Source organism: Micropterus dolomieu, linkage group LG10, assembly GCF_021292245.1.
Source record: "Micropterus dolomieu isolate WLL.071019.BEF.003 ecotype Adirondacks linkage group LG10, ASM2129224v1, whole genome shotgun sequence".
Lineage (NCBI taxonomy): Eukaryota > Metazoa > Chordata > Actinopteri > Centrarchiformes > Centrarchidae > Micropterus > Micropterus dolomieu.
Window position 1 is genome coordinate 8,137,766 of NC_060159.1, and position 25,550 is coordinate 8,163,315.

General features: G+C 41.0%; 3 protein-coding genes across 7 annotated transcripts in view; 2 read left to right on the forward strand and 1 right to left on the reverse strand.

Moving 5' to 3' along the window:
• agbl5 (AGBL carboxypeptidase 5) overlaps positions 1–12,251 on the forward strand; it is a 14,246-nt gene extending 1,995 nt beyond the window's left edge. The window contains exons 3-17 of one of the 4 annotated variants that reach the window (XM_046061466.1): positions 42–213; positions 331–497; positions 658–835; positions 1,003–1,181; positions 1,898–2,417; positions 2,671–2,840; positions 3,183–3,318; positions 3,510–3,727; positions 3,844–4,046; positions 4,740–4,916; positions 9,030–9,172; positions 9,296–9,348; positions 9,618–9,811; positions 10,804–10,919; positions 11,029–12,251. In XM_046061466.1, the coding sequence (XP_045917422.1) occupies positions 42–213; positions 331–497; positions 658–835; positions 1,003–1,181; positions 1,898–2,417; positions 2,671–2,840; positions 3,183–3,318; positions 3,510–3,727; positions 3,844–4,046; positions 4,740–4,916; positions 9,030–9,172; positions 9,296–9,348; positions 9,618–9,811; positions 10,804–10,919; positions 11,029–11,106 (2,704 nt within the window). In that variant the 3' untranslated portion in view covers positions 11,107–12,251. Of the gene's footprint in view, positions 1–41; positions 214–330; positions 498–657; positions 836–1,002; positions 1,182–1,897; positions 2,418–2,670; positions 2,841–3,182; positions 3,319–3,509; positions 3,728–3,843; positions 4,047–4,739; positions 6,129–9,029; positions 9,173–9,295; positions 9,349–9,617; positions 9,812–10,803; positions 10,920–11,028 lie in introns of those variants that run through there. The other 3 variants (XM_046061464.1, XM_046061463.1, XM_046061465.1) reach the window with 3 other exon arrangements.
• Positions 12,252–12,349: 98 nt separating this feature from the next.
• On the reverse strand, positions 12,350–13,857 carry ost4 (oligosaccharyltransferase complex subunit 4 (non-catalytic)). Its single transcript, XM_046061488.1, has 3 exons — positions 13,852–13,857; positions 12,925–13,062; positions 12,350–12,455 (listed from the first exon to the last, which is right to left on the reverse strand). Exon 2 carries the CDS (start codon positions 13,059–13,061, stop codon positions 12,948–12,950), a length of 114 nt encoding a protein of 37 aa, XP_045917444.1. The 5' UTR covers position 13,062; positions 13,852–13,857; the 3' UTR covers positions 12,350–12,455; positions 12,925–12,947.
• Positions 13,858–14,244: 387 nt separating this feature from the next.
• On the forward strand, positions 14,245–25,543 carry selenoi (selenoprotein I). 2 transcript variants are annotated; one of them, XM_046061484.1, is made up of 10 exons: positions 14,245–14,426; positions 16,891–16,959; positions 18,066–18,174; positions 19,040–19,114; positions 20,921–21,183; positions 22,225–22,333; positions 22,414–22,462; positions 22,553–22,733; positions 22,918–23,094; positions 25,021–25,543. In XM_046061484.1, the coding sequence occupies exons 1-10, from the start codon at positions 14,370–14,372 to the stop codon at positions 25,126–25,128; spliced, it is 1,197 nt and encodes a 398-aa protein (XP_045917440.1). In that variant the 5' UTR covers positions 14,245–14,369; the 3' UTR covers positions 25,129–25,543. The 2 variants fall into 2 exon arrangements, with proteins under 2 accessions (XP_045917440.1, XP_045917441.1); XM_046061485.1 differs by having other exon boundaries at positions 25,021–25,086.
• The last annotated feature ends 7 nt before the right edge of the window (positions 25,544–25,550 follow it).

Consider the following 25,550-nt stretch of genomic DNA (forward strand, 5'->3'; position numbering starts at 1 on the left):
GAGCTACATTACTTATCCCAAATTGTGTTTTTGTGTTTCAGATCATGGTTTTACTTCAGTGTGCGGGGTGCAGCACCTGGAAAGATACTGAAGATCAATGTGATGAACATGAACAACCAGAGGAAGCTCTACAGCCAGGGCATGGCTCCTCTCGTACGCACTTTACCTGGCAAGAACCGGTGGGAAAGGATCCGGGACAGACCCACATCTGAGGTATATATGCATGCTCGGAGGCTGCCGAGGAGAGGATGTGGGCATCAGGAACCAGCAAGGCAGAGTAATGTCTTTCTAATAATTTGTCACTTCTTCCCTTCCTCTGTCGCTTACCAGATTGTAGATAACCAGTTCATCTTGTCATTCACCCACCGGCTGCTGGAGGTGCGAGGGGCGACCACTTATTTCTCCTTCTGCTACCCGTTCTCTTACGGTGAGTGCCAGGAGATGCTGCAGCAGTTGGACGAGAGCTATCCCAATGCTGCTCAACTCAATCCGAGCAGGTAAAACACAACACACACACAGACGCCTCAAACACATACACACACAATACTATTTTATTAGTAATTAGTAATTGACTGTTTTTCCCCTTTCCCCTCTAATTTGTACAATTTCTGACTTTCTCTTCCATCAATCTCCATCCTCGACTGCTCTCACTGTCAGTGCAACGGACAGTGTGTATTACCATAGGGAGTTGCTGTGCGACTCTCTAGATGGAAATAGGGTAGACCTGCTCACTGTGACCAACTGCAGCGGGATGCAAGAGGAGAGAGAAGCCCGTCTCCCTAAGCTGTTTCCCGACACCAAGACTCCAAGACCACACCGCTTCTCTGGCAAAAGGGTATCACTCAATCAAACATAAACCCACAACCAAAATTGTCTTTAGTAATGTGACACCTTTAATGGCCTTGAATGTCTCAACACCTTGAGGCTGATTATGGAATCTTTGAATAATGGCAAAGCAGTGAAGCTGACTGATGGCTCTTGTGTGTCTGCATGTGTTTGCAGGTGTTTTTCCTTAGCAGCCGAGTACACCCCGGGGAGACTCCCTCATCCTTTGTATTTAACGGTTTCCTCAACTTTATCCTGAGAAAAGATGACCCTCGTGCCCACGCACTTCGAAACATGTTTGTGTTCAAGCTCATTCCCATGCTCAACCCGGACGGGGTTGTTCGTGGGCACTACAGGTAGGAATCGCACATTTGGATGTGAAATTGCAGTCATTGCCTCACAACAAGAGGCAATGACTGAAATACAAGATGCTTTAGGATCTCGGCACAGCGTCGACACTTCTGGTATATGAACGGCCCATTTTAGCATTTTGAGGAGAAACACAGAGAGAGTTGTTATCTACTCCGTTACAAGACACGGACACAGTGGATATTTTACAAGCACCAACCAGGTAAAGCAACAGCGAACACACCAACGCAGATGTCATTCAGTACCACATTGGTTTAAAACGTTCCGATAGGCTTCGTCTTTAACAAGCTTCCTCCACACGCGGTGCTCCTGCGACTGAGAACAAAATAGCGGGTGGAAAAATCCTAAAGATGACTTCTGTGTGTTTTTTGGCGACTTTATAAAACATAGCCTACAGCAGAGAAAGAGAAAGAGGTGGGGCTGTGTTGGCAGCAGAGGTGTGCATGGCTGGGGAAAAGAGAACTGAAGGGAATGGGAGCCGATTCAAGTAGGCTAGTGAGTAAACACTAAAATAAGGTGGAGAATGAATGAATTATAATTAAAATGGTTAAATAAGAAAAAACGTAGTCTACTTAAAATAGAAGTTTACCCTGCTAGCCCCAACACGTTAGCCAATCACTGATCTTCTCTTTATCTAAAGGGCTTCTGCTGGCTCAACTATGTTAAAAGGTGTTTTTTGAAGTAATCGGTTTCTCTTTTGCAGGACTGATTCCAGGGGTGTGAACTTGAATAGGCAGTACCTGAACCCCAGCCCTGAGCTGCATCCTTCCATCTATGCAGCCAAAGCACTGTTGCTCTACCACCACAAACACAACCGCCTGCATAATACACAGTCCAGCACTCACTGTAACAGCCTCACACACACACAGACTCCTAACCTTAACATCAAAGCCACCAGTCAGCATCAATCTCCTCCCTTCACTGCCCTTGAAGTCAGCTTGAACCAACGAAATGCAGGGAAGGACGCAAATCCCGCGCAGCCAGAGGTTCCCATGGTCACAGAGGAAAACGTCTGGGTCAACACAGAGGGGGGGAGGGGGGACCTGAACAGCTCAGAGACTGCAGCTCCAGTTACTCTAGAGGTAACTGTACCACAGGTGGAGGAACAAGAATCAATTCCACCCCAGGAGGGCGGTGTGGCATATTATGTGGACTTACATGGCCACGCCTCTAAACGGGGATGCTTCATGTACGGAAATAACCTTCCTGACGAAAGCCAGCAGGTGAAAATGATGATTAAAATAACTCACCCTGCCTTTGCAGTATTTTAGGAATATTGTCAAATTACATTTAGTTGTCATTGTTTGTTTTTTTAGCAAAGAGTTTATTTCATTTCAGTAAGAATAATAGTTGTTTTGATTTGTATCATTGACACATCTTTTTTTATCCCTATACGGCAGCCATAGCAGATGGGGTACCAATGCTTGATATTACAAAGGTCTTAACTCCTGTGCACTTTGCTTCCTCTCTCTGCAGGTAGAGAACATGCTGTATCCGAGGCTTATCGCTGTGAATTCTGCCCACTTTGATTTCCTGGGCTGTAACTTCTCCGAGAAAAACATGTATGCTCGAGACAAGAGAGATGGCCAGTCTAAAGAAGGCAGTGGGCGGGTGGCCATTCACAAGGCCATAGGGCTGCTTCACAGGTCCGATTCAGCGTAGTCCACTCAAATAGCACATGGCAACTTTCTTATCTGTTTTGGAGAGTCACAAGTAGGCTTTCCTGAAATGAAGAGAAAAGTGATTATCCCACTGTTGGTCAGGTGTTTTTCATGGTGTTTTTACCCATGTTTAAATTTGTCAAAATGTTTACATGGAAAAACATGCAAAACAACTGCTGTAGTAATATTTAAATGTGCTGTAATGATATTTTCTTTCTCAATATATATCTCAATATATCAATAGATATCAACTCATATATTTTTTTATATCCAAGCTGTAAATGTGTATATATATTTAACATATTTCTGTTATTGGGTCCCCACCAGCTACACTTTAGAGTGCAACTACAACACAGGAAAAACCATGAACACCATCCCACCTGCTTGCCATGACAATGGACGGGCAACCCCACCTCCACCGCCGTCATTCCCTCCAAAATACACTCCAGAAATATTTGAACAGGTGGGAAAACAAGAATGGTTTCTGTACAAGTATTCATTCTCGCTCAGAGAGGAATGTGCTTCTTTTGATTAAGGAGTATTTTTTGCAGTGTTAATGGTTTTGATATCTTCAAAACAAATACACATATTATATATATATATATAAAAGATAAGGCACTTCTCAAAGTAAACGCAGTTGATGTTGTGCATCAGGTGGGACGTGCAGTTGCTGTCGCAGCCCTGGATATGGCAGAGTGTAACCCCTGGCCTCGGCTGGTGCTGTCTGAGCACAGCTGCCTGATGAACCTTCGAGCTTGGATCCTCAAGCACGTCCGCAACACCAAAGGCCTGAACACGCACATCCACGCTCAACCTCCACTAAGAATACACCACAATGGCAGCAAGGTGTCGCCGCCAAAGAGCTTTAACAAGTGAGTTTACACACAACTCTTTATTAAACCCCCAAATATTTCAGTTCCCTTAGTTTATCTGTCATTATGTAACATTGCGGTTTTGGGTTTCTGCTTTGCCTCGTTTTTCCAAACAGCTGTCTGTCGGGCCCAGCGTCAGAGAATACCTTCAGTCGCGTTCGCTGCAACAGCCACAGTAGCAGCAGCCAGACACCCTCCCCAAAGATGCACAGCTCCCCGAGCTTTACTTTTGGCTGCCCCCCACCCAGAACTCACTCACAGCACAACAGCACGCACACCAGCGGACGTGGAGGCAGCAAGACACTCGGCCCGGTTAGGGGTAAGTTGATCTCTCAACCATCTGCTTGTGTTTGCTGGCTGGCATTTTCTATCACCTCTGCCTGGGTGTAGCTCCACTCTTCTCTTTTTCCTCTCTAAATATCACATATTCTGTCATCTAGTCTCTCTCTTTCCTGCTAGCATCCTCGCTTTTTCTTGTTGGAGTTATTAAGAAAGGCTGATGGACGGTTGACGTGTCTGTGTAACGGTTAGCTTCAGGTTTGTTGTGTTTGTGATGTAAAGTTGCTCACAGGGTTGGGATAAGCTTGATTTTAGAAACATGAATGAATGGATACATTTCCTGGATGTCTGTGGCTTGGAATGTGAGCATGACCCCTGCATTACCTTGGCATGACCCTGGCATGACCCCACCTGCTGCTGCTGTCTGTGCTTGCATTTTGTCACCTCTGAAGATTAGTTTTACCCAGACTGGGGATAAAACCCCATGAGCTCTGTTGTTCTAAGGCCCCAAGACCAAATTGACTATTTGGGAAATAAAAAAAAATCTTGAAACACACTTACAGCCACTTGTCAACTTAGAGCCAGTTTTGCATATCATCATACATCTCGTCAGTGGGCTTTCTCAGAGCATCTAAACATCTGTCTTGGTACATGGCTCTAGTCAGGGCAGTTTCAGCACACAGTTCCCCGCATGTCTCTGAGCTTGTGCGCGTGTGTGTGTCCCTCTCCTTAGACCCTAAGCCTCAAGAGAAGAGACGCCCCCCCCACCACCGCTCCATCCTACGGTCTCCTAGCAACAGTCACACACCCTCCCGCCCCCCACTCTCACCCCCTTCCTCCTCTTCCTCCTCGTCTTCCTCGGTGTGTGCGGCGGGCTCCTGTCCCCTCCCGGCCTCCGTCAGTATGACAGGTCTGTACTCCCTCCAGACCCCGAGCCTCTCCACCTTGTTCCCCTCTCTGCAGGCTCTGCCCCGCCCCGGTCTGCTCTCCAAACTGAGCCCCCTGCTCCTTCAGAGCCTACCGCCGGCCTCCAGCACTCCCTCTGGTCCCACCAATGACTGAATCTAATCTAACCTAACCTATGAGAGCTTGGGCATAGGTGTGGGTGGGTAGACAGAATGAGTGTATAGTCTTAAAATGAAAAACAAGCAGTGTTTTAAGTTATATCAAGAGACTGTCTTTACAGAATCCTATACCTGTCTGGCACCTATGTAGGTCAAAATAAGTGCAAATCACTGTTTGATCTGGGTTGTGTGTCGGTGTGTGTGTGTGTGTGTGTGTGCGTCTGAAACATCATTGGTGCTAGCTCTTCTATGTTTCCCTACTGCACATATCTGTGAAATTACATGTATCTACAGTTTTAGCACCTTAGGATGAATAATACACTAGAGTGCCAAGTGTTCCTCGAATCTCAGTCATGATTGAAATATGTTGAAAAATGTTTTTCATTTTATTACCAATCAAACTGAGCATTGCTTATGACACTGTCCTCTGGCACAGTACTTGTGGATGTCCTTTAGTCAACAAAGCAGGCCAGTGTGCGAATGTGTATAGTAAAGTTGTTGGCTAGATAATCTCCATTGTCCCCTAGGACAGAATATATAGTATATATACTAATGGATTACATTACATTGAGCAAGTCTTCTTTTCAGTCTGTATACAAGTAATAAGCTGAGAAGAATTAACCATGTTACCAGGATTGTCAATTTTAAGACTTTCTTCTTTTCCCATAGTTACCGTTAAGTTTTATTAGGAGCTGTTCATGATCAGCTACAGTATGAATGAGATACTTTAGCTTTTGCCATTTTGCACTTTCATTTTTTAAGTATTTATTGTTTATTTGTTTGTTTTTGTTGAGAAATTGGGTTTGCAGAATTAGACTGAACATAGTGTGGCTTTTGTTTCTGTCAAATCTTGTAAGGCATTTAATGATCTTCTGTTTCTTTTTTCAATGTATTTGTATTTCGCTCTGTAATGTAACTGTAGCAGTGCAAGCTGCAGGCTGATCACACCGTCCACTTGTAGTCACATTTGGAGTTTGTTCAGAGTAGGACTGAGCATTCTGTAGATTACATTTCATTTCTAGTGACTGAAAATCCCATTTAAAAGGACTGTGGTTTAATGTGTATGTACAGCTGTGATTTATTTCTTTTATAGTTATGAAACCTCTATCATTCCGGTGTCAGTCCAGTGTTGGTCTTGACATTATGATGTTCACAGTATAGCCTACTGCCAGAAACCTCATGGGGATCATCACTGGTTTAAATCCTCATAGATGGTGAAACCTTGAAAGTAGGGCTGGACAATACGGCCAAAAATAATATCACGATAAAAAGTTTCATATCTTTCGTTATCGATAATTATCATGATAAGTATCAAATCGTTATTTATTTCGGGTTTAAATACAGATTTTTGCTGTGAAAGCTGAAGAAACCTGCTTAATTGTGGTGTAAACTCTTCTTTATGGTCAATACTTGAGGCCAAACAGTGGATAAATTCACAAATCTGAGGTAGAACATTCAAAACAATTATGATAAAATCTTTGTCAACAAATATGTATGAGTAAAATTAAGTAAAAGCTTTTTTCGGTCCTTTTTCTTCAACAAAATAAACATCTTAATAAAAACATTAAATCCTAATTAGTAGTGTATGATTCAAGTGAATAAAATCAAACATTTATTGAATATTTATTGAACATTTGTTATATTGTTATTGGAAAAAAAATCATATTGCGACAGTTATTGTTTTATTGTCCAGCCCTACTTGAAAGTTTCTTTGGGATAAAACCAGTTGCTTTATTAAGCTGTTTTCCAACAAGCAATATCATATAAACGCTTTGGTTGATTCCATGTAACAGCAGTTTGACTAAGTCAAAGTGTGTTATAATTTTCTAAGATTCCAATATTGATTTTGGTGTAAATAAATTGTAGAGTTTTTAAAATTTTATTACATTTCATCAAACTGGTGAAGAAAACGCTGATCATTATTTATTCAAGCATATTTGAGTGTTTCCTTGTGGAAATTAGTCGATGGTCAAAATTAATATATTTTGTGGTTAGCAGAGGTAAGAAATTATGTTGTTGTCTTAGTCTTTATGTAAGCCTCATAGATCAGTTGTGGAATTATAGTATTTTGTCTGTAATTCAGTTTTGTGTGCCGTCATCCGAGTACTTGATGATGGTCTGTGTTTTAGGACCAGCCATTTTAGATGCACTGTAGATGTAGAGGTAGAGCCTGTTAGACCTAGAGAGGTTTCTATAAGGGCTGGGTATTTCAAGCAAAAATACAACTACTATTCAATAGTGTTTGGTTAGTATCTGGTTTAACTTGGACTAATTTAGACTGGCTCGTAGCTGGTAACGTATAACCAGACTGATCTCCACACTTTGTTTTAGCGCTGGAGAGAGTAGTAAAGTACGTAGCTGGTAACTAGCGGTCCGAAGGATGGTTGCAAGACATTGTGATGGTGGTCATACGGTACACTGTCTTTATTTCCTCTGCAGCCGCGAACACAGTACGCAAACTTAACACTGCATCTAGCCCATCTCACAGCGCTGTAGCCGAACTAAACGTTGTAACGACTATTCGTAAACCGTGACCTATCCCTAATTTTAATGAGCAGCAGATAAACCAGACCATTCATCGAATGGATCGAAAAGCAGTCAGAATATCTAGCCTTGACTCGCTGTAGCCGTTGTCTGTTCCAGTGCTGTATTTATGGTGTGCCTTGCTCTGGTGTCTGTTGTAAGCAGTAGGTTTTGGAGGCTCCGCTTATTTTTTTTACTAGGACTCTGATAGGTAATTCATCCTGTCTCCTCCTGCAATGAAGAGGGCAAGATAGGGTAACCCCTAAACCTAACCCACTTATTTATTATTTAATGGCTTTCTGAGTATACAGGCCTTAAACACTGTATGGTTAAATATATATCTATGTATCTGTCAATATATACACCGATCAGCCGTAACATTATGACCACTGACAAGTGAAGTGATTAACACTGAATGCAGATAATGTTTGGACATTAAAGTTAAACAGGTGTGTGTGTATATTATATATATATATATATATATATATTATACACACATATTTAGGACTTTTGTAGACTTTTCCCCAAAAACAAAAAGCTAGCTAATGACAGCAGATCAAACAAAACCTGATGCTAGTGATTCTCTTGCAGCACCATCTTCTTGTTATATAGATGGGGGGAAAAAAGGGGTATAGCCCTGAAATAGAAATCAGGAGCTTTCACTTTAGATCAGTACCCTGAGTGTACTGTAGTTTTATTCTGCTTTCTCACTGTGAACTTTGATGTCCTGTTTCTTAGTTGTTTCAGTCCTAAAGTTGTTTCAGTCCTTACAGCGCGCACGCACGCGCACAATATATATCTTCATCCAAAATGACAATAAAAAGCTTTAGGTGGAAACACACTATATGCATAGTCACATTCTCACTAGGTCTTTCTGCTTTATACTCCTTATGAGAATTGTGCCGTTTCCTTCAGTGTGGTGCTAATCTTCTATACTGTTAACTGTTTGTCTGTGTAGCATCTTCACAAATATCACCTTCTTGAATGTGCTGCTGTCTTTTACCCCTTCTATGTTTAACCTCTGGAATAAAAACTATTCATTTGTGAAGCAACTACTGTGTGTGGGTCCCACTCTCTGTTGGCTCTGTTTGTGTGAGTGTAATTTTTATTTTTTAGCCTTCACATATTGTAGGTCACAACTGTTTGAGAGTAAAACCTCTCCTCTTTCATATTGGATGAGATGGTCAGTCCAAGGTATGTCAGGTAAAGGGAAGGTTCTGCTGTAGAATCATAAATATAAGCCATATATTTCTTCTTGTGGCCACTCATACATTCACATTCAGCCAAAAGCCACTTCCAAATTGTTTTTAATATATGGTTTTTGTTTACCATGAACAGGCATCCATTTATGAATGCTGTGTTACTCATGTACCACCCACTGTTTCTCCTTTCCTCTCTCTGTTCCTTGTGTTTATGTCCCTTCATCTGGTTAACAGGCATCAGCTGCCCAGACTTTCAGGCTGGTGGACCCAGTTCAGGGGGTTGGTCCAGAACGCCTTTCCCCATGCGTCCTGGACGTGTGGGGAGAGGGTGCCGATCTCTTACAATCACTCATCACCCCGCAGAGGCCCGCACAGAGGTTAGCGGAACCTTGCTGGCTCACTCACGGAGAGCAAATTCTCCCCAGTTCTTGTATTATCACCTTTTCACATACACACTTTTGGTTTGTGAAGTCTCACTGTAATGTCTCCATCTGTCACAGACTGATAAAGACTTGGGGCCTGAACACATCCTTTCCTCCATCAAATTTAGCAAGTGAGTCCAATCTTGTCTAAGTACCTCGGAGCAGTTTTTAAATCTCAGGGACATTTTTAAGCAAAATAAGTCAAGAAAGGGTTGGAAATCACAAATGGAATGAAATCCTTATGGAAAACAGCGCATAATGATGAAGATCATTACAATAAAAAAGGTTGCACATCTGCATTGTCACCATGGAGCATTATATGCTATGGACATTAGCGTAATGTTTGCTATGATTTATCAATGAGTGGTGAAAACTATTAACACCTCTGTTGCCTGCCCAGGTGTGAGCTGCAGCCTCATATGAGCCGCATCCCCATCAGGAGGGTGGAGTCAACTGAAACCCCTCCTACACATGACAGTAAAACATCCCCTAGCAGCATTAACCCAGTCTCATCTGGAAATAAGGACGAGTCAGCCACCATGAAGGTCTGGAAGCTGTTGAGACCTGGCCTCCATCGACACCTGTCACTGTCAGGCATGTATACACACATGTTGCTGTGCTGTTGACTCTGTCTGAAATAGAGAGAGCCATCTGACCAACAGTTGCATCAGTCAAAATATGATACGTGACATACAGGGTTTTAGCAAATTTGTCATCTAAAAGATGGGTTTTACATTATCTTAAAGGAAAACTGTTCTTTTCTGCACAACAAATCATTCAAGTTTTGTATTTTGTGTACGTAACGGTAATATTAATTCTGAAGAATACTTAAACTGTCTATGCCATTACTTTGACTACATTTTTTTTTACTAAGGATCGGTCCGTACACCACTTTGGACCAGACTGAAATATCTCGACAACTATTGGATAGATTGCCATGACATTTTGTACAGACATTCATGGTGCCTAGAGGGTGAATCCTTCTGAATTTGGGGATTCTCTGTGTGCCCCTAACAAGAAAAAATGTTCACTTATCCAGTGAAATATTTGTACATCCACTTAATGGATTTGCACAACATTTTCTACAGACATTCAAGATCCGCAGACGTGTCCTTCTGACTTTAGTCATCCCCGATATCTTTGGTTTTGAGAGACATATCTCAAAAGCTATTAAATGAATTGCCATGAAATATAGTATAGACATTATGTCCCCCTCAGGATGACTTGTAATCACTTTAGTCATTCCTGGAATTTGTCCATTTCTTCAGTATCTCAGCTGTACTTTGTGTTTAGTGCTATTAAGCAAATGTTAGCATGCAGTGCCTAAGTATCATCTATTTAAATGATGGCGCAACTACAACAAGCTGTGCTGTGCCTGTGACATTCCATCATGCACTTTCTAAAATGCTGCTCCCTATTTGCATACTTTTAGCACTCAATTTGGCTTCAGTGTGTATTCCCATGCAAGTCTCACAGCATTACAGAAGATATAAAAGTGCTGCGTGACATTGCTTTTTGAGTTCCCTCTTTCCAGTATGTAAAATGCACATGCACACACTTAACATCACTCTTATTTCACTCCACAGCTGTGTCGGGGAAAGAGGGTAAATCACTAATGAAGAAAGGCTCAGACAAGAGTTTACACTACAAAGGAAGTACTATTATGGAAACCGCACCAGAGAAGGATGAAACTCTGCAAGAGGTGAAAACAGATACACACATTGTGTCTCTAAGAGAAATTAATTCTGTACATAAATGAATGAATGAACAAAATTACAACAACTTGACGTGGGTGTATGATGTTTTTGAAGGTTGAGGAAACTCCAGTGGTGCCTCTGCCTGAGACTGTGAACATGTGTGAGACAGTGACCCTGTGTGGAGAAGCTTAAGAACTGCTCAGAAGAGGACGCACTTGCGTAGAAGGGGAGGCGTCCTCACAGGATGATTATTTGGATCATTTATCCTAATGTGCAATAGAACTTTAACACTATTTATTTACATTTCCCAGAGCATGCATGGTGTTTCCAACCAATGCTGTTCAACATAGTCAGAGCTAGGAGCTGTCCAGCACTACCACTGAGCAGCCTTACTGGAGCAAGTGGAGTGCCTAGCTCAACGAAACCACAATGACTGAGGAAGGGGAGAGGAAAAAACTTTACAACTGACCGAGAAAACCATAGACTTGAAAGATCCTTGAACATTTCAGCTACCATCACTGACCACACATTTCCGTTTGTTATTTTAGTCCTTTCCTTCTGCTGTCCTCTCCCCTAAAAAGATATGAAATGCACTCTGACCAACACTGTTATGCACTGATGAGTATTTTCACAGTCAGCCACTTACAGCAAATTCAGACTGACAAAGACCGCAGCACCGTTTTAACCTCCTCATTTCTATGGTGAGTTTAGAGACAAATGTGTGCGGAAAGTGTGTTTTTAATGTAATTATTCCAGAAGTTGCTTGTGCTTTGCATATAGTGGCTATAACAATGTATTCACACCCCACTGGACTTTTTCATGGTTTGTTTTACACAGATATAAGTAGGAACAGCAAAGAAATTGAAATGTCACATTGTAAAGTAGTACTGCGCAAGTAAACAATACTTAACTGCAAGTATTGAAATCAATTTTCCACATATACATGAAGCCAGTTACAAGTGGCTTATAAACAAGTCAGTTAACACAGACCTTAAAGATGGATTGTTGCCAAAAAGAGATTATTTTACTTTGATTTGTTTAAATGTCAAGAAGTTATACCCACAGTGATTCAAAATAATTTAACATGATATGGTCCAATGAGTGGATAAATAACTTTATACACGCTATATGTATATTTTAGAAACTTTCCTCGTCGCATTCCTGTAGAGCGTTTTGCTCCATAGCACACCAAAACAAGATGTCCTTTATTATCATATATTCACATTTGTCTAAGTGTAATAAGCATATCTTAAACCCAGTGACAAATGGCGACTGCTATAATACTGTGTTAGAATTTGAAACAAACTTGAAGTATAAATAAAATAACTTGAAAAACACTTGTTTGTTACGTTTTGTAATATAATAACTCAATGAGGATGTATCTGGTGTGTGAGGAGAATAAGTGAAGGAATTTATTGAAACATTTATGCAAAAGGAATTTCACACATTTTTATTAGAAAAAACACTACTGTGCAATCGTACAAAGAAATTCAAAGATGGGAATGTTGTTTCCATGGTGGTGACACCGAGTCCCATCTCACCTGTGGGGAGAAGAAGACTTTAAGCTGGTTCAGAGGAGTTAAAACCTTTGAAGGAAAAGTCATCTTTGTAGCTGGATGTGCTTCGACTTTCGAATGAGGCTGAGAGAAGTCATTAACAAACATTTAAGTAGTATGGTTCCTCCACATTTTTACTGATGCTCAAGGATCAAGTGTTAACTCATTAGCCAAGTACTGAATTGGCACATCTCAACCACATCTCATGTTACCATGATGAGCTTGAATTATGTGCGTTTAGACATACGGAAGACCACATTTGCTTTCACTCATTAGTATGACATTCATTAAATAATCATAGATGGAACTATTGTACAATTCAATAATGTAGCATAGAATTAAAAACTTGGCTTGTTCGAAGTCAAAGTGGAACACAACAGAGTTTGGCAACCACAAAAAAAAAAAAGATCTTGAAAGTGCTGAGCCAACTTAGGCTAACCTAAACTGCACTCACCTCTCCGGTCATATTGGCGGACCCTACTCCTGCTTCTTGGGGTTATTGACAGCAACGTAGTGATATAACACAACCAGCAGGAACAATGACACGCCAAGCATGTTGGCAAATATTGCCAGCTGCACGTCTGTCACCATTCTGCAAAGGACGAAGAGACATTAATACAAGTGTAAGTAAGCTACTCACTCTAAATAAAAGTATGTTAGGCCGTTAGTCAAAGGCAGCTGAGGATCATACCAGTGTTTTCGCATGCTTTAGTCCATTTTACTATAAAAGGTAATATGTTTACTTCGAATCATCTCTTTCCATCTCAGTAAAACACCTTTTTGGATATCTGAAAACAGTCTATGGCCCTCCGGTCACATTTAGGTCATACACAAGACTATCTACTATTCACAATAATACTAAGCATGATGGTCATGTTTAATCTTTAAATTATTGATTTTTATTGTATTGAATAAGGGCAGCAAATAGCGGAAACGCACCGATAAAGCATCTAAAAACACCAACATAGTACGGTCTACTTTACAATACCACATAAGCTAAGTGGTAATACTATACGTGACAGAAGCAGAGACAGGTGACTTTCTGAGCACATAACGCAGACACTTAACTAGTATATTAGGTGGGTCCTGCATATGAATATTTTGTATATGAATCCGAAAATCATGGTAATTGTACCAATCACCACTGCCTCACTGATTGCATGGGTTTAAATCTGTCTGCCAAATTATGCTAAATATTAAGACTGCACCGTAAATCTATGTGAAGTTAACCTGGCTAATGTTAGCTAACGTTAGCTAGCTAGCTTACTAGTAGAACCACCACTGGCTGAAACAACCAATATAGTAAACACTACATATGAATCTTCAAGAAAATTACAAAATTAACATATTGCAAAGTAATTTAACTAATGTTATTACTTACATTATCCCTTAAATTGGGGTTTTACTCTCGGTTTCAGCGACAGTACTTGAGCCACTCAGCAGCAAACAAGCAAATCTCTCTTCCGGCTGGAGGGGAAAGCCACGTCACGTTTGACAGCGCCATAGAAATAGTTTTAATAGAGCAGACTTCAGTGATCAGTAAACAAAATAAAGCCTAGATGCGACACCTCAATAAAAATGATCCGCATTCGTTTTCTGAAGCGGTAGCAAAACTAATTACAATCATGCAGTTTTGGACCACTCGAGAGAATTTCATTATGTTTTTTCCCATTCTTTATTGCCATCACCCAGACCAGAGGCGGCGGTAGTGAGCTTCTGCCAGCTGGATGTTTGCGCTCCGTAGGAGTGGCCCAAATGTTTCGACATCACCTCACCCGGCGTGAAAGAACGACAGCGGCCAAGCTAGATGGTACTTCGACTCGGCAGCTAACGTTGGGGATTTGCATTTCCAAAGGAAGTGATATCTATTTATCTCTTGTGGAGCCATACTGTACCGACATGGCTCTTTACGAATATGTCACTCAGGAGCAGCTTGCGGGCTTCGACAAATACAAGGTATGATTAATAGATTTTAATAGCCTGTTAGCAGATAGCTATTGAGCCAATAGTGTGTTTGTGTGTTTGTGTGTTTGTGTGTGTGTGTGTGTGTGTAACAGCTAGGTTAGCTGTCACGATCTGCAGGGTGCTTCCATGAATGTGACGTTATCATACATCCATGGGTGCTTCCCTGGCAAAAAAACAATAGGGTTATAAAGGTAGCCAGAGTTAGCTAGCTAATACCATACCAGATGCTGGTCCAATTTCCCCTAGAAAATAAAAGCGTGGTCCAATATATAGATCATTTTGCATTCGGTTAGTTACTTATAACTACAATATAATCCTGTTCAGGTTAATTTTAATGGTGTCTTGTAAAATGATGCTGCTATAGCCATAATGTTGTTGTTTATGGAGTTGTTCTCACTAACTACTGATTGGATAGCGTTCAAGTTTGGGGTCAGCAGACTGACTTTAAAAAGCACATTTGGAGGATTGATTCAATGTCTTGCTCAATGACACTTAAACAGTGGTGCTTGAACACTTCCAACGACAAAGTTGACCTTCTACCCCCAATATAACCATTTTACACGCTATTATAAGTCTGGTGAATACAACAAAACATATAATATATAAATGATTCAAAGATGTGTGAATATTTAGACATAATGTGGGTGAATAGTTTTTTTTTATTTTGAAAGTGATTGACATTGGCGCATAACTTTACATGCTAAGTTAATCCTTAGCTAGAGACTATTTCTCTTCTGCTGGGCTTGGCTATCAAACAAAGGCTTTACTTTGTGTGTGTTTTCACACATCTCTTGCCCACATGTCTCCTCTTGGAGCGTAGAAGGGTACTTGCTAACATTACAAACACAGAAGAGAAAGAAAACCAAGTAACTTAGCTGCTGTAATGGATAAGTAAGGGGGAAACCACTGAAGTTCAATGGGTACACTGTACACTACATTGGAAAACGAAGAATTCCAGTGAATATAGAATTGAAATGTTAAAGCAGTAACGTCCCTTATGTAAGTCACACAAACCTTTTAGTGTTAAGTTAATTCCAATAAAGATGGACAGCAATGTGGCAATACAGATATAAGGAGTCTGTTGTCTTGACACAGGCTGTGGAGGACTGTAGAAAACAGGATTTGCAGTTATTCAAGGATCTTACAGTAATTCAAACAAACCAGTTTTGATAAAGGGGATATCATTTTACTTGGGCGCTGTACATGTATTAGTTTAAGATCAGTATAGCCCACAATTCTTAGACAATTAGACTAATTTGGTATTTCCCTGGTCATGCTCTTTGTTCTTACATGACACATGCCTTGATCATTTAGTCCCTCTCTAATACCTCCTCCTTTGATTAATGCGTGGAACTGCTCCCCTGAGCTGAGAGACCATTTTCCAATAATTGCTTTTTAAGTACCTCACTTCTTGTGTTAGCTGCTCAGCCTCAAGCATCAGTGACTGGGGGAGAGTGGATGGATGACAAATGTGAGTGAATGAAAAGGCTGTGGCCCTATTTGACACAGTGTTTGCAAGGTGCACAGACGGAAGCATGCAAGTGGAGAGCACGTGAGAGTGAAAGATTATTCCACTGATCGTCTCGCTCGGTTTTTCATACGGTCATCCACCTTGCTCCCTCTCGCTTCCTCGGTCACCTCGCTTGCTGTGTGGACGTAGCTTGTGTCTGTGTGAATGCATGTATGTTGTGTCTGTTCAAGATGAGAGTGATGGCTAGAGTGTCTTGTTTTTGCAAATGTGACGATGATTAATCGCATTGGTTGTTCTTGTTGATTTGATGAACACAATCTGTTGACATTACGGAACATCAGCCAGTAATCTGTGATTTTTTTATTTTGCAATGTTGATAATGGATTCAATGATTAATTGTGCAATCCCAGGCAAGCTTCTGTACATATGAGAAAGAGGGCGCTAATCTGTGTCCTTGGTTGACTGTTGAAGTATTAACTGCTTCAGTATATCTACAGGAATGTTTGTTGTGGTACATTTGAACTCAAGAGCCTACTGCTCCTGCGAGAACAACACAGTTAAAAATAATTAATTAATTATACCTGTAATCACCTGAAAATACAAATCCTCGTCTTCTTCTAAGTGAACTATGAGTAAGAATGAGATCTTAAATCTAAACTAATCACAAGAAAACAGCCCTCCTCAATTGTATAAACAACAAAGAAGATATATTATGTTGTAGCACGCACACGTGGTCATCATGTCTGGATAAAGTAACAAGAAATTGGAATCAGGTTTGTTTTGATCTGCATGATGACAGGCTTGCAGCATTACCCAGTAAACATGTTATTTGTCAGGCCATAGGGCCATTTTTTTTTTTACAAGTCATGGTTCCTTTGCAATGAGATGAAATGAATCAAATGTGACACGAAATGCAACCAAATCAGATGAACAGTTCGCTTTCGATAATGACATCCTGACTGATTAAATTGTGTCTCTTTGCAGTACAGCGCAGTGGACTCGAATCCCCTCTCTGTCTATATCATGCACCCTTTTTGGAACTTTGTGGTGAAGGTGAGAAAGACCTGTTCACCTCTGTGTGTGTCCTGTTTGCACGTTGTGTCTGCGTGTGCATGCGTACATCATTGATGAGGTTTCCAACGGTATGCTGTGACACAGTAACAAGACAGCCTCACCCACCACCACCTCCTTCCTTTCCTCTGTCAGAACACATCAGTCTCTGATGGTTATAGTTTGTTCTGGTCTTTGGAGATACTGTGTTGTTTTGAATGCAGTGGTGTTAAAATGCACAGAATGTTCATTTCTAAGATACTAATACATGCAATACATATTAGAGTATGGGTGCCTTGTAAACAATATTAATGATGGAAATTGAGCTCACTAGAGCAAAAACAACTCAAACACTCAAATTCTCCAATTTCTAGCTTAAGTACTTCAGCATCAAGGGAGCATTTTGTTTTGGGCGGATATGAAGCAGATGGTTACCTGAGCGATCTAAGAAAATACCCAAATATGTTTATCAAAGGTTTTATGGCCAGGGTGCAAACTGTTAATGAGAAAAATAAAAACCGATGTCTGATTATTTTGTTTTAAAACCAAAACAGAAAAACTAAGGACAAACCATACACGGATTAATTTTATTCACTTGAATCACATCAGGAATTAATTTTTTATTAAGATGTTTATTTTGTTGAGGAAAAAGGACTGAAAAAAGCTTTACTTAATTTTACTCATGCATATTTTTTGAAAAAGATTTTATCATAATTGTTTTGGATGTTCTACCTCATATTTGTGAAGTGATCCACTGTTTGGAATCAAGTGTTTTGTCACAACAGTAAAAAGAACGGCTCTCGTCAAGTACGACTCCGTTCCCTTCGTTCGTACCAAAGAGCCGTTGAAAAGAACAGGCTCGTTCGCGAACATAACATCACTAAACAATCTGTTATGGCACATTTATCTTCTTATCTATATCAAGCCTTTTATTTTTTCCATTAATCTCTGCTTAACTGCAACCTGATAAACACCGTCTATAAAGTGTGACAACAGTAATTACTGTCTAGTTATTTAATCATTGTCAAAAGTATTCTGAAAAGAAAAGTGACATGTAGATTAACTGTCACTCACTATGTTTTTGTCTCTGTCCATCTCTTTCTCAACAGTTTCTACCAACATGGTTAGCTCCAAACCTCATTACATTTACAGGCTTTATGTTCCTTGTGTTGAATTTCCTTATGTTGGCCTTCTTCGACTTTGACTTCACTGCCTCTGGTAGGTCCTCTGCGCACTTATTTTTCCCTTGTTGCTAGTCGTGTTTGTGTTTGTTTATGAAAGACGAAGTCCACCGACTCGCTGAAACATGACTGCCCATGGTGGCTCAGGGTAATCACTAACCCATCACACACACACACACACACACACGCACAAAGCTACTACTGTGACCATGTACAACAGTATCTCTAGGACATAAACAAAGATTGACGCACATCTGTAAAGATACTGTGCCCCATCATGTCTCTTATGTCATATACCGTATCTCACAAAAGTGTGTACACCCTGACATATTTGATTATATCTTTTCACGTGACATAACTGAAGAAATGACACTTTGCTACAATGTCAAGTAGTGAGTGTACAGCTTGTATAACAGTTTAAATTTGCTGTCCCCTCAAAATTACACATCACGCAGCCAGTAATGTCTAAACTGCTGGCAACAAAAGTGAGTACACCCCTAATTGAGATACTGTAACTACTCACGTTTTGCACACATAACTACACATACACACACAAAGTGCATTAAACAGGCAGACATGACACTTACTCTAAACTTCTATAGTCACTACAGAGACGAGTGAAAATGTCCTCACCAGAATATTTGCTGTCAGGGGTCAGCCTTTATTAGAATAGCTAAACCAAATTATGCACACGTTTTAAGGGTTGACCTCAAAATGTGCTCTTTTGCAGTTCTTATTCCATACAGTTGCTCTTGCGTTCCCTTCCATTTTAGATTAGATATGTTTTAACCAACCCCTGAGTTAATTTAAGTAAAGTGAAAATTAATTTGGCTGATCAATGGTTCTCCATTTTTCTCTGTTTCTGCGTGGTGTGCTGCATATTTACATTATTTGTGTCTCAGCTGCAGCACATCAACACGTGCCTAGTTGGGTCTGGGTTGCTGCAGGGATCTTCAACTTCTTGGCCTATACACTCGGTGAGTCCTAACCCCTGTGTGTTGTTTTTCGCTGACTTTTTGAGAGGCTCGGGGGAGAGTCTTCCCAGTGGAATGTATTCTTCACAGCAGCTATGAGACTCTTAATCATGACCAGTATAGGGCGACATGTACTAGTGAAAATGAAATGCCTAAAAGATACCGCACCTGATATCTTGGAGGTTTGGATGTGTTTAATTTTGTTTCATCATATTGTCCTTAGATAAACAAGGTACTTTGTGTTGTGTGTTGAAATGTGATTGCAGTGTTTGAGGGATATAAAACAAGTAACAACCGATACCAATATCAAAGGATTGCCACATTATCGATCAGTAGGATTATCATTTGAATATACTGGCATGCTAGGAGATTTTGTAGTGAAGAAACTGAAATAAATATTTGAATCAACACTTTTCATGTGGAAAAGAATACACTGAAACATAGACAGCACGATTAAGATTGACCTTTAAAAAGAAACATAACTTACATTGTGTGGTTTCACTTTTTAGTAGTAGGTTTTGGTGTAGTAATCACAAAACTTAAAACAAAAAATTCAGATTATTAAATGTCCTGATAACAGTATGGTTGCCAGGCAAGCATTCAAAAACAAAGACCACCTTAAGTGTATCACACAGGAAACAAGGTAGGAGAAGCAGGCCATAAAATGTGGGTGGGGAAATTATTGATAGACTCTGCCTTCTTTTAACAACTGCTGTTTAATTAAGTGCCCTCAAGAAAAGATAATTCAAGATGTTCATGTGGGATATGATAACAGCATTCATAGCATCCTTAAACACCTATTACGATCAACATGGATACACAAAATGATTGTACACAATCACAACCTACTCGTTTATGAAGCCTGCGTTGTAGACTGGTCAGCTGAGTAGTTTACAGTTCACATACATTGGGCGCTGCAGTTTTAATTTGTTTAAACTGCCCTGATCAGTATTTTTGTTTACTGATAGGGGATATGATGAATGTTGGTGGAGAGCAAAACAGAGCCAAAGAAGAGAGAATATTGCACTTAAGTTCATCAGGTACTTTTAAGTCCCCGGATATCTTTTCAAGGAACTAAAAGGTTCCTTCAGCCCACTATTGTGTGTGTTTCCACTGTGGTCTAAAGATCTGCGAAGATTAGGCAAATTAACCAGCTGACATAGGCCATAGGCCCTCGCCTGACAAAGTGATGCACAGGCAGGCAGGCGACAGTTTGCATGGTTATTACAACATTTCCAGCCGACAAGAGTTGAAGACCAGCTGCAGCACTGAAGTCTGTGTCGACTGAGCGTCGAAGGAACGGGATTTTAACAAGCTTTATTACCTGTTGTATTCAGAAAGAGGAGACCGACTTCGGCTCTGTGTAAAAACCTTCTGACTGATGAAAACTTTTCCAGTTTCAATTCCGGTCCCAGTATTTAGCTTAACCCCATCAGCTGTTTGCTGTAAACACACTACTGCAACTGGCTGCTATTTCCAAGCAATAGGCCTACATTTAATGTTGATGTCAGCGAGACTTGTGTGGTTATCTGACTGTTGATAGTGATTTATTGGTTTGTAAACAATGGTGGAAAAGAGAGGAGCAGTCTAGAAAAACACCTGACATTCTCCAGAATTTCACTGCAAGGCAACTTCACTGTGTGGAAGAAATGATCAGTTGATGTGACAGTCAGTTCAGTCGTGGGAAGCAGTAATGTGGCTGTTTGTACAGGTGAAGTAGGAATGGGAGATGTAAAAAAACATACACATGGATTGTATGTAATGATCCCTGTCTTTTTTTCTTTCCTTTTTTTTTTTTGTTACGTGTAGATGGTGTTGATGGGAAACAGGCTCGTCGCACCAACTCCTCCACGCCACTAGGGGAGCTGTTTGACCACGGCCTGGACAGTTGGGCCTGCATCTTCTTTGTCGCTACCGTCTACTCCATATTCGGGCGTGGTGAAAGCGGTGTGGGCGTAGCCACACTGTATTACATCCTGTGGGTGGTGCTGTTCTCATTCATTCTATCTCACTGGGAGAAATATAACACTGGCATCTTGTTTCTGCCCTGGGGATACGACATCAGCCAAGTGGTAAGAACGCATACAAACGCGCATAAAACCTGGATTCTTATTTCTAACCAACAGCCGTTGATTTTATCAGCTTCATGAGTTGGTTGAAAATGGTTTTTCAACGCAAACTTTGGTTTTAATGTTTCTAGCTGAACTCTGTAAAAGGTACCGCAATTTTGCACTTGCTTACGTACAGCTAAATACGGCTAAAGCTGCATGTCAGTTAGCATCCCTCACCACTTGAAGATTCATGAAGAAGACATGAAAAGAAAGAAACGTCTACTTGTATCATAATGTAGAGTTAGTTGGCTCTAGTATTTTAGTGTAATAAGCAAAAATACAGTTTTCACACTTAAAAAAAAGTTAGTTTGTAGTAACACTACTGTTTAGCTGCTCAGCTTACATACTTGGACAAGCAAGACAGGCATTGAATTTACGCTTTATTGCTTGTCATTTCAAACAGTATGTTTCACTTTTAAGGTAACAGAAAGGAGAAAAGGCTCTTAGGATGATGACTAACCGCTGTATTTAGCGAATGGAACACTATCTTAAGTTTGAATGAGGTTGCTGGAATATAAACTTTGTCAAATCAAATAAAAAGCAGGACTGAGCCACTAACGTTAGCCTACTCAGCTATAGTAGCATCCAGGACTGGCTCCCATGCAGTGGGAGAATACTGAGAGATACTGGGAGAGGATGTGCTAGTCATGAACAGGGTGTTAATGAACATAACCTGTAACCCCATAGAATAATGTGGCCTTGGCCTTGAAAATAACGCTTGGTTGCTACTGTAGGTTGCAAGCTAGTTAGTTGGACATGTTGGACAAGTTTGCGGCTTACATTACGAGCAGACAATTTCTTACACTGTGCTCATATCTTTGTTGTCTTCATCTAGACTCTTTTTATCGCTCTTACTACCCTTACAGACTTTCTGTGCCTAGTTACGGTCGCTAAGCTATAATTGGACAATCACTGTCTGGGGGGAGGGGGTTAGCCAATGGTCGCCACCATGACACACGAGCCTTTTAATGACTTGATGCCTTGGGTCTCATCTCCTTCCAGACCATCTCTCTCATATTCTTGGTCACTGCCGTGGTCGGCGTGGAAACATGGTACCAGCCAATCCTGTGGCAATTCCTCTATAGAGACCTTTTCACCTTTATGATCATTGGTGAGCTGTGATTGGTCACTCTGAATACATTAATTCACTAGCTGAAGCAGCTCCAATAATGCGTGTCTTTTGTTTCCCAGCCTGTTCCTTCACTGTGACCTTACCCATGAGCCTCTACAACGTCCTGAAGTTAGTCAACTTTTCATTAGTGTTTTATTATATTGTAGTATTGTTATTTCACACAGTGATCTGAACTCTTCACCCTCTGTGGTTTTGCAGAGCTCATCGCAGTAACACTCTGAAGCACAGCAGCCTGTACGAAGCCTTCCTGCCCTTTCTTTCTCCCGTCCTCCTTTTTGTCTTGTCCACCACTTGGGTGGTCTTTTCTCCATCCAACATCCTCGAGCTGCAGCCCAGGATCTTCTACCTCATGGTGGGGACAGCCTTCGCTAACGTCACGGTGAGTGCCTGCTGATTTTTCACACATGTACACACACATGTTTCTATTTTTTTTTTTTAAAGGTGCACATACTTTCATCACCCACTATATATATCTATAGATATAGATGTGTGAATATATAAAATCTGTATTCAGGTGATAATGTAGGTTTATTCATGCATGAATGTCTGTATTTATCTTGCAGTGTAAGCTGATTGTGTGTCAGATGAGTAACACACGTTGTCAGGCGCTGAGCTGGCTGTTGCTGCCCATGACACCAGTGGTGATGTTAGCGGTGACCGGGGTGTTCAACGAGACCCTTCTGCTGTATCTGTGGACTTCTGCTGTCATACTAGCACACATACACTATGGTGTATCAGTGGTAAGAGCAGCCGGTTAGCTTAGCTTAGCATGAAGACTTGAAACCGGGAAATAGCAAGCCTGGCTCTGTCGAATGGTACCAAAATCCACCTACCTGCTCCTCTTAAGCTCAATAATGAACACGCTATGTTTTGTTGTTTAATTCAGTTCAAAGGCTGTCAATTTGCTGTTTTACAGGGGGTTATGTGTTGCACTATTTCTTTGCTCTGTGTAATAATTTACTGGAATCTCTGCCAGTTGCTTGGCCAGATACAGTATCTCACAAAGGTGAGCACACTGCTCACATTTTAGTAAATATTTGATTATCATTTCATGTGACAACACTGAAGAAATTACACTTTACTACAATGTAAAGTGGTGAGTGTTCAGCTTGTATAACAGTGTAAATTTGCTGTCCTCTCAAAATAACACATCACGCAGCCATTAATGTATAAACCGCTGGCAACAAAAGCGAGTACACCCCTAAGTGAAAATGTCCAAATTGGGCCCAAAGTGTCAATATTTTGTGTGGCCACTAGGGCTGAACAATTTGTAAAAAAAAATCTAATTGCGATTTTTCTGCCAGATATTGTGATTATGATTTGCGATTATTAAAAAAAGTTCAGCTAAAGTTCAACATTCACTGCTTTACATTGTAGCAAAGTGTAATTTCTTCAGTGTGGTCTCATGAAAAGACATAATCAAATATTTACAAAAATGTGAGGGGTGTACTCACTTTTGTGAGATACTGTACAGTCAGAGCCAGGCAAGCAGTTTCCTTGTTTCCAGTCTTTGTGCTAAGCTTAGCTAAGCTGGCTGCTAGTTGTAGCCTTATATACTGAACATAATTCTAAACGCAACACTTTTGTTTTTGCCCCCATTCATCATGAGCTGAACTCAAAGATCTAAGACTTTCTCTGTGTTTACAAAAGGCCTATTTCTCTCAAAGGCACAGGTGTGCCTTAGGCTGGCCACAATAAAAGGCCACTCGAAAATGTGCAGTTTCACTGTAATAGTGGGGTCTGGAAACCAGTCAGTATCTGGTGTGACCACCATTTGCCTCACGCAGTGTAACACATCTCCTTTGCATAGAGTTGATCAGGCTGTTGATTGTGGCCTGTGGAATGTTGGTCCACTCCTCTTCAATGGCTGTGCGAAGTTGCAGTCAGGTCAAGACCCCGATGAGGACGACGAGCATGCAGATGAGCTTCCCTGAAACGGTTCCTGACAGTTTGTGCAGAAATTCTTTGGTTATTGTTGCAGCAGCCGTCCGGGTGGCTGGTCTCAGATGATCTTGGAGGTGAAGATGCTGTGGAGGTTCTGGGCTGGTGTGGTTACACATGGTCTGCGGTTGTGAGGCCGGTTGGATGTACTGCCAAATTCTCTGAAACGCCTTTGGAGACGGCTTATGGTAGAGAAATGAACATTCAATTCACAGGCAACAGCTCTGATGGACATTCCTGCAGTCAGCATGTCAATTGCACGCTCCCTCAAAATTTGTGACATCTGTGGCATTGTGCTGTGTGATGGAACTGCACATTTTCGAGTGGCCTTTTATTGTGGCCAGCCTAAGGCACACCTGTGCCTTTGAGAGAAATAGGCCTTTTGCGTACATAGAGAAAGTCTTAGATCTTTGACTTCAGTTCATGATGAATGGGGGCAAAAACAAAAATGTTGCATTTATAATTTTGTTCAGTGTATTTAACGGTGTATTTTACAAAATGTCAAACTAGGGGGGCAGTCCTCAACGTATTTTGAGCTGTTTTCTCATGGCTTGTTGTCCTGTTTCTAACCAGATCAGTAACTATTTTAATGCACTGGACTTCAGATTGTCGTGGTACCTTGGTCTTGTGCTGCTAAATGTTGGAAATTAAACATTTTTTTTAACTGAATCCGGACATGGATTTGAATGTGGTACAAAATAATGTTTGTTTTTTTCCATTGCTAGGTACAACAGCTCAGTGGCCACTTCAATATCCTCGCCTTCTCCCTGAAGAAGTCCAACAGTGACTGACAGGAGGAGGAACGAATCGGCTTGAAAGAAGCGGAGGTTTAGGCTCCTCCCCTCCTTGGCTTATCGACACTTCACTCTCATCACCACGGAAACCACATCCCCTCCTCTCCATCCATGAGGACACTGCAAGTGGAATGGATTGTGGCCCTTTGTTCCACTGTCCCCAAACACACACACACAACACACACGTGCGCACACACGTTCCCAACCAACCAAACTTTGGTCTCGGCGACGGGACGGGCCCAGGGGCTGTGGCTTCCGTCATTGGTTGAGCCAATGAGGTGCAATTGTTTCCTACGGAAATGTGCTTCAGTCATGAGGACAGGAGCCATACGAACACACACACACACACACATGTACATACATTATTCTGCTTTCGTGCAGACAATTTATATCTCGTGGCCGGTATTTCAAATACAAACGCAGCCACAACTCCAAAACACACACAAACAGTTGCGCTCACA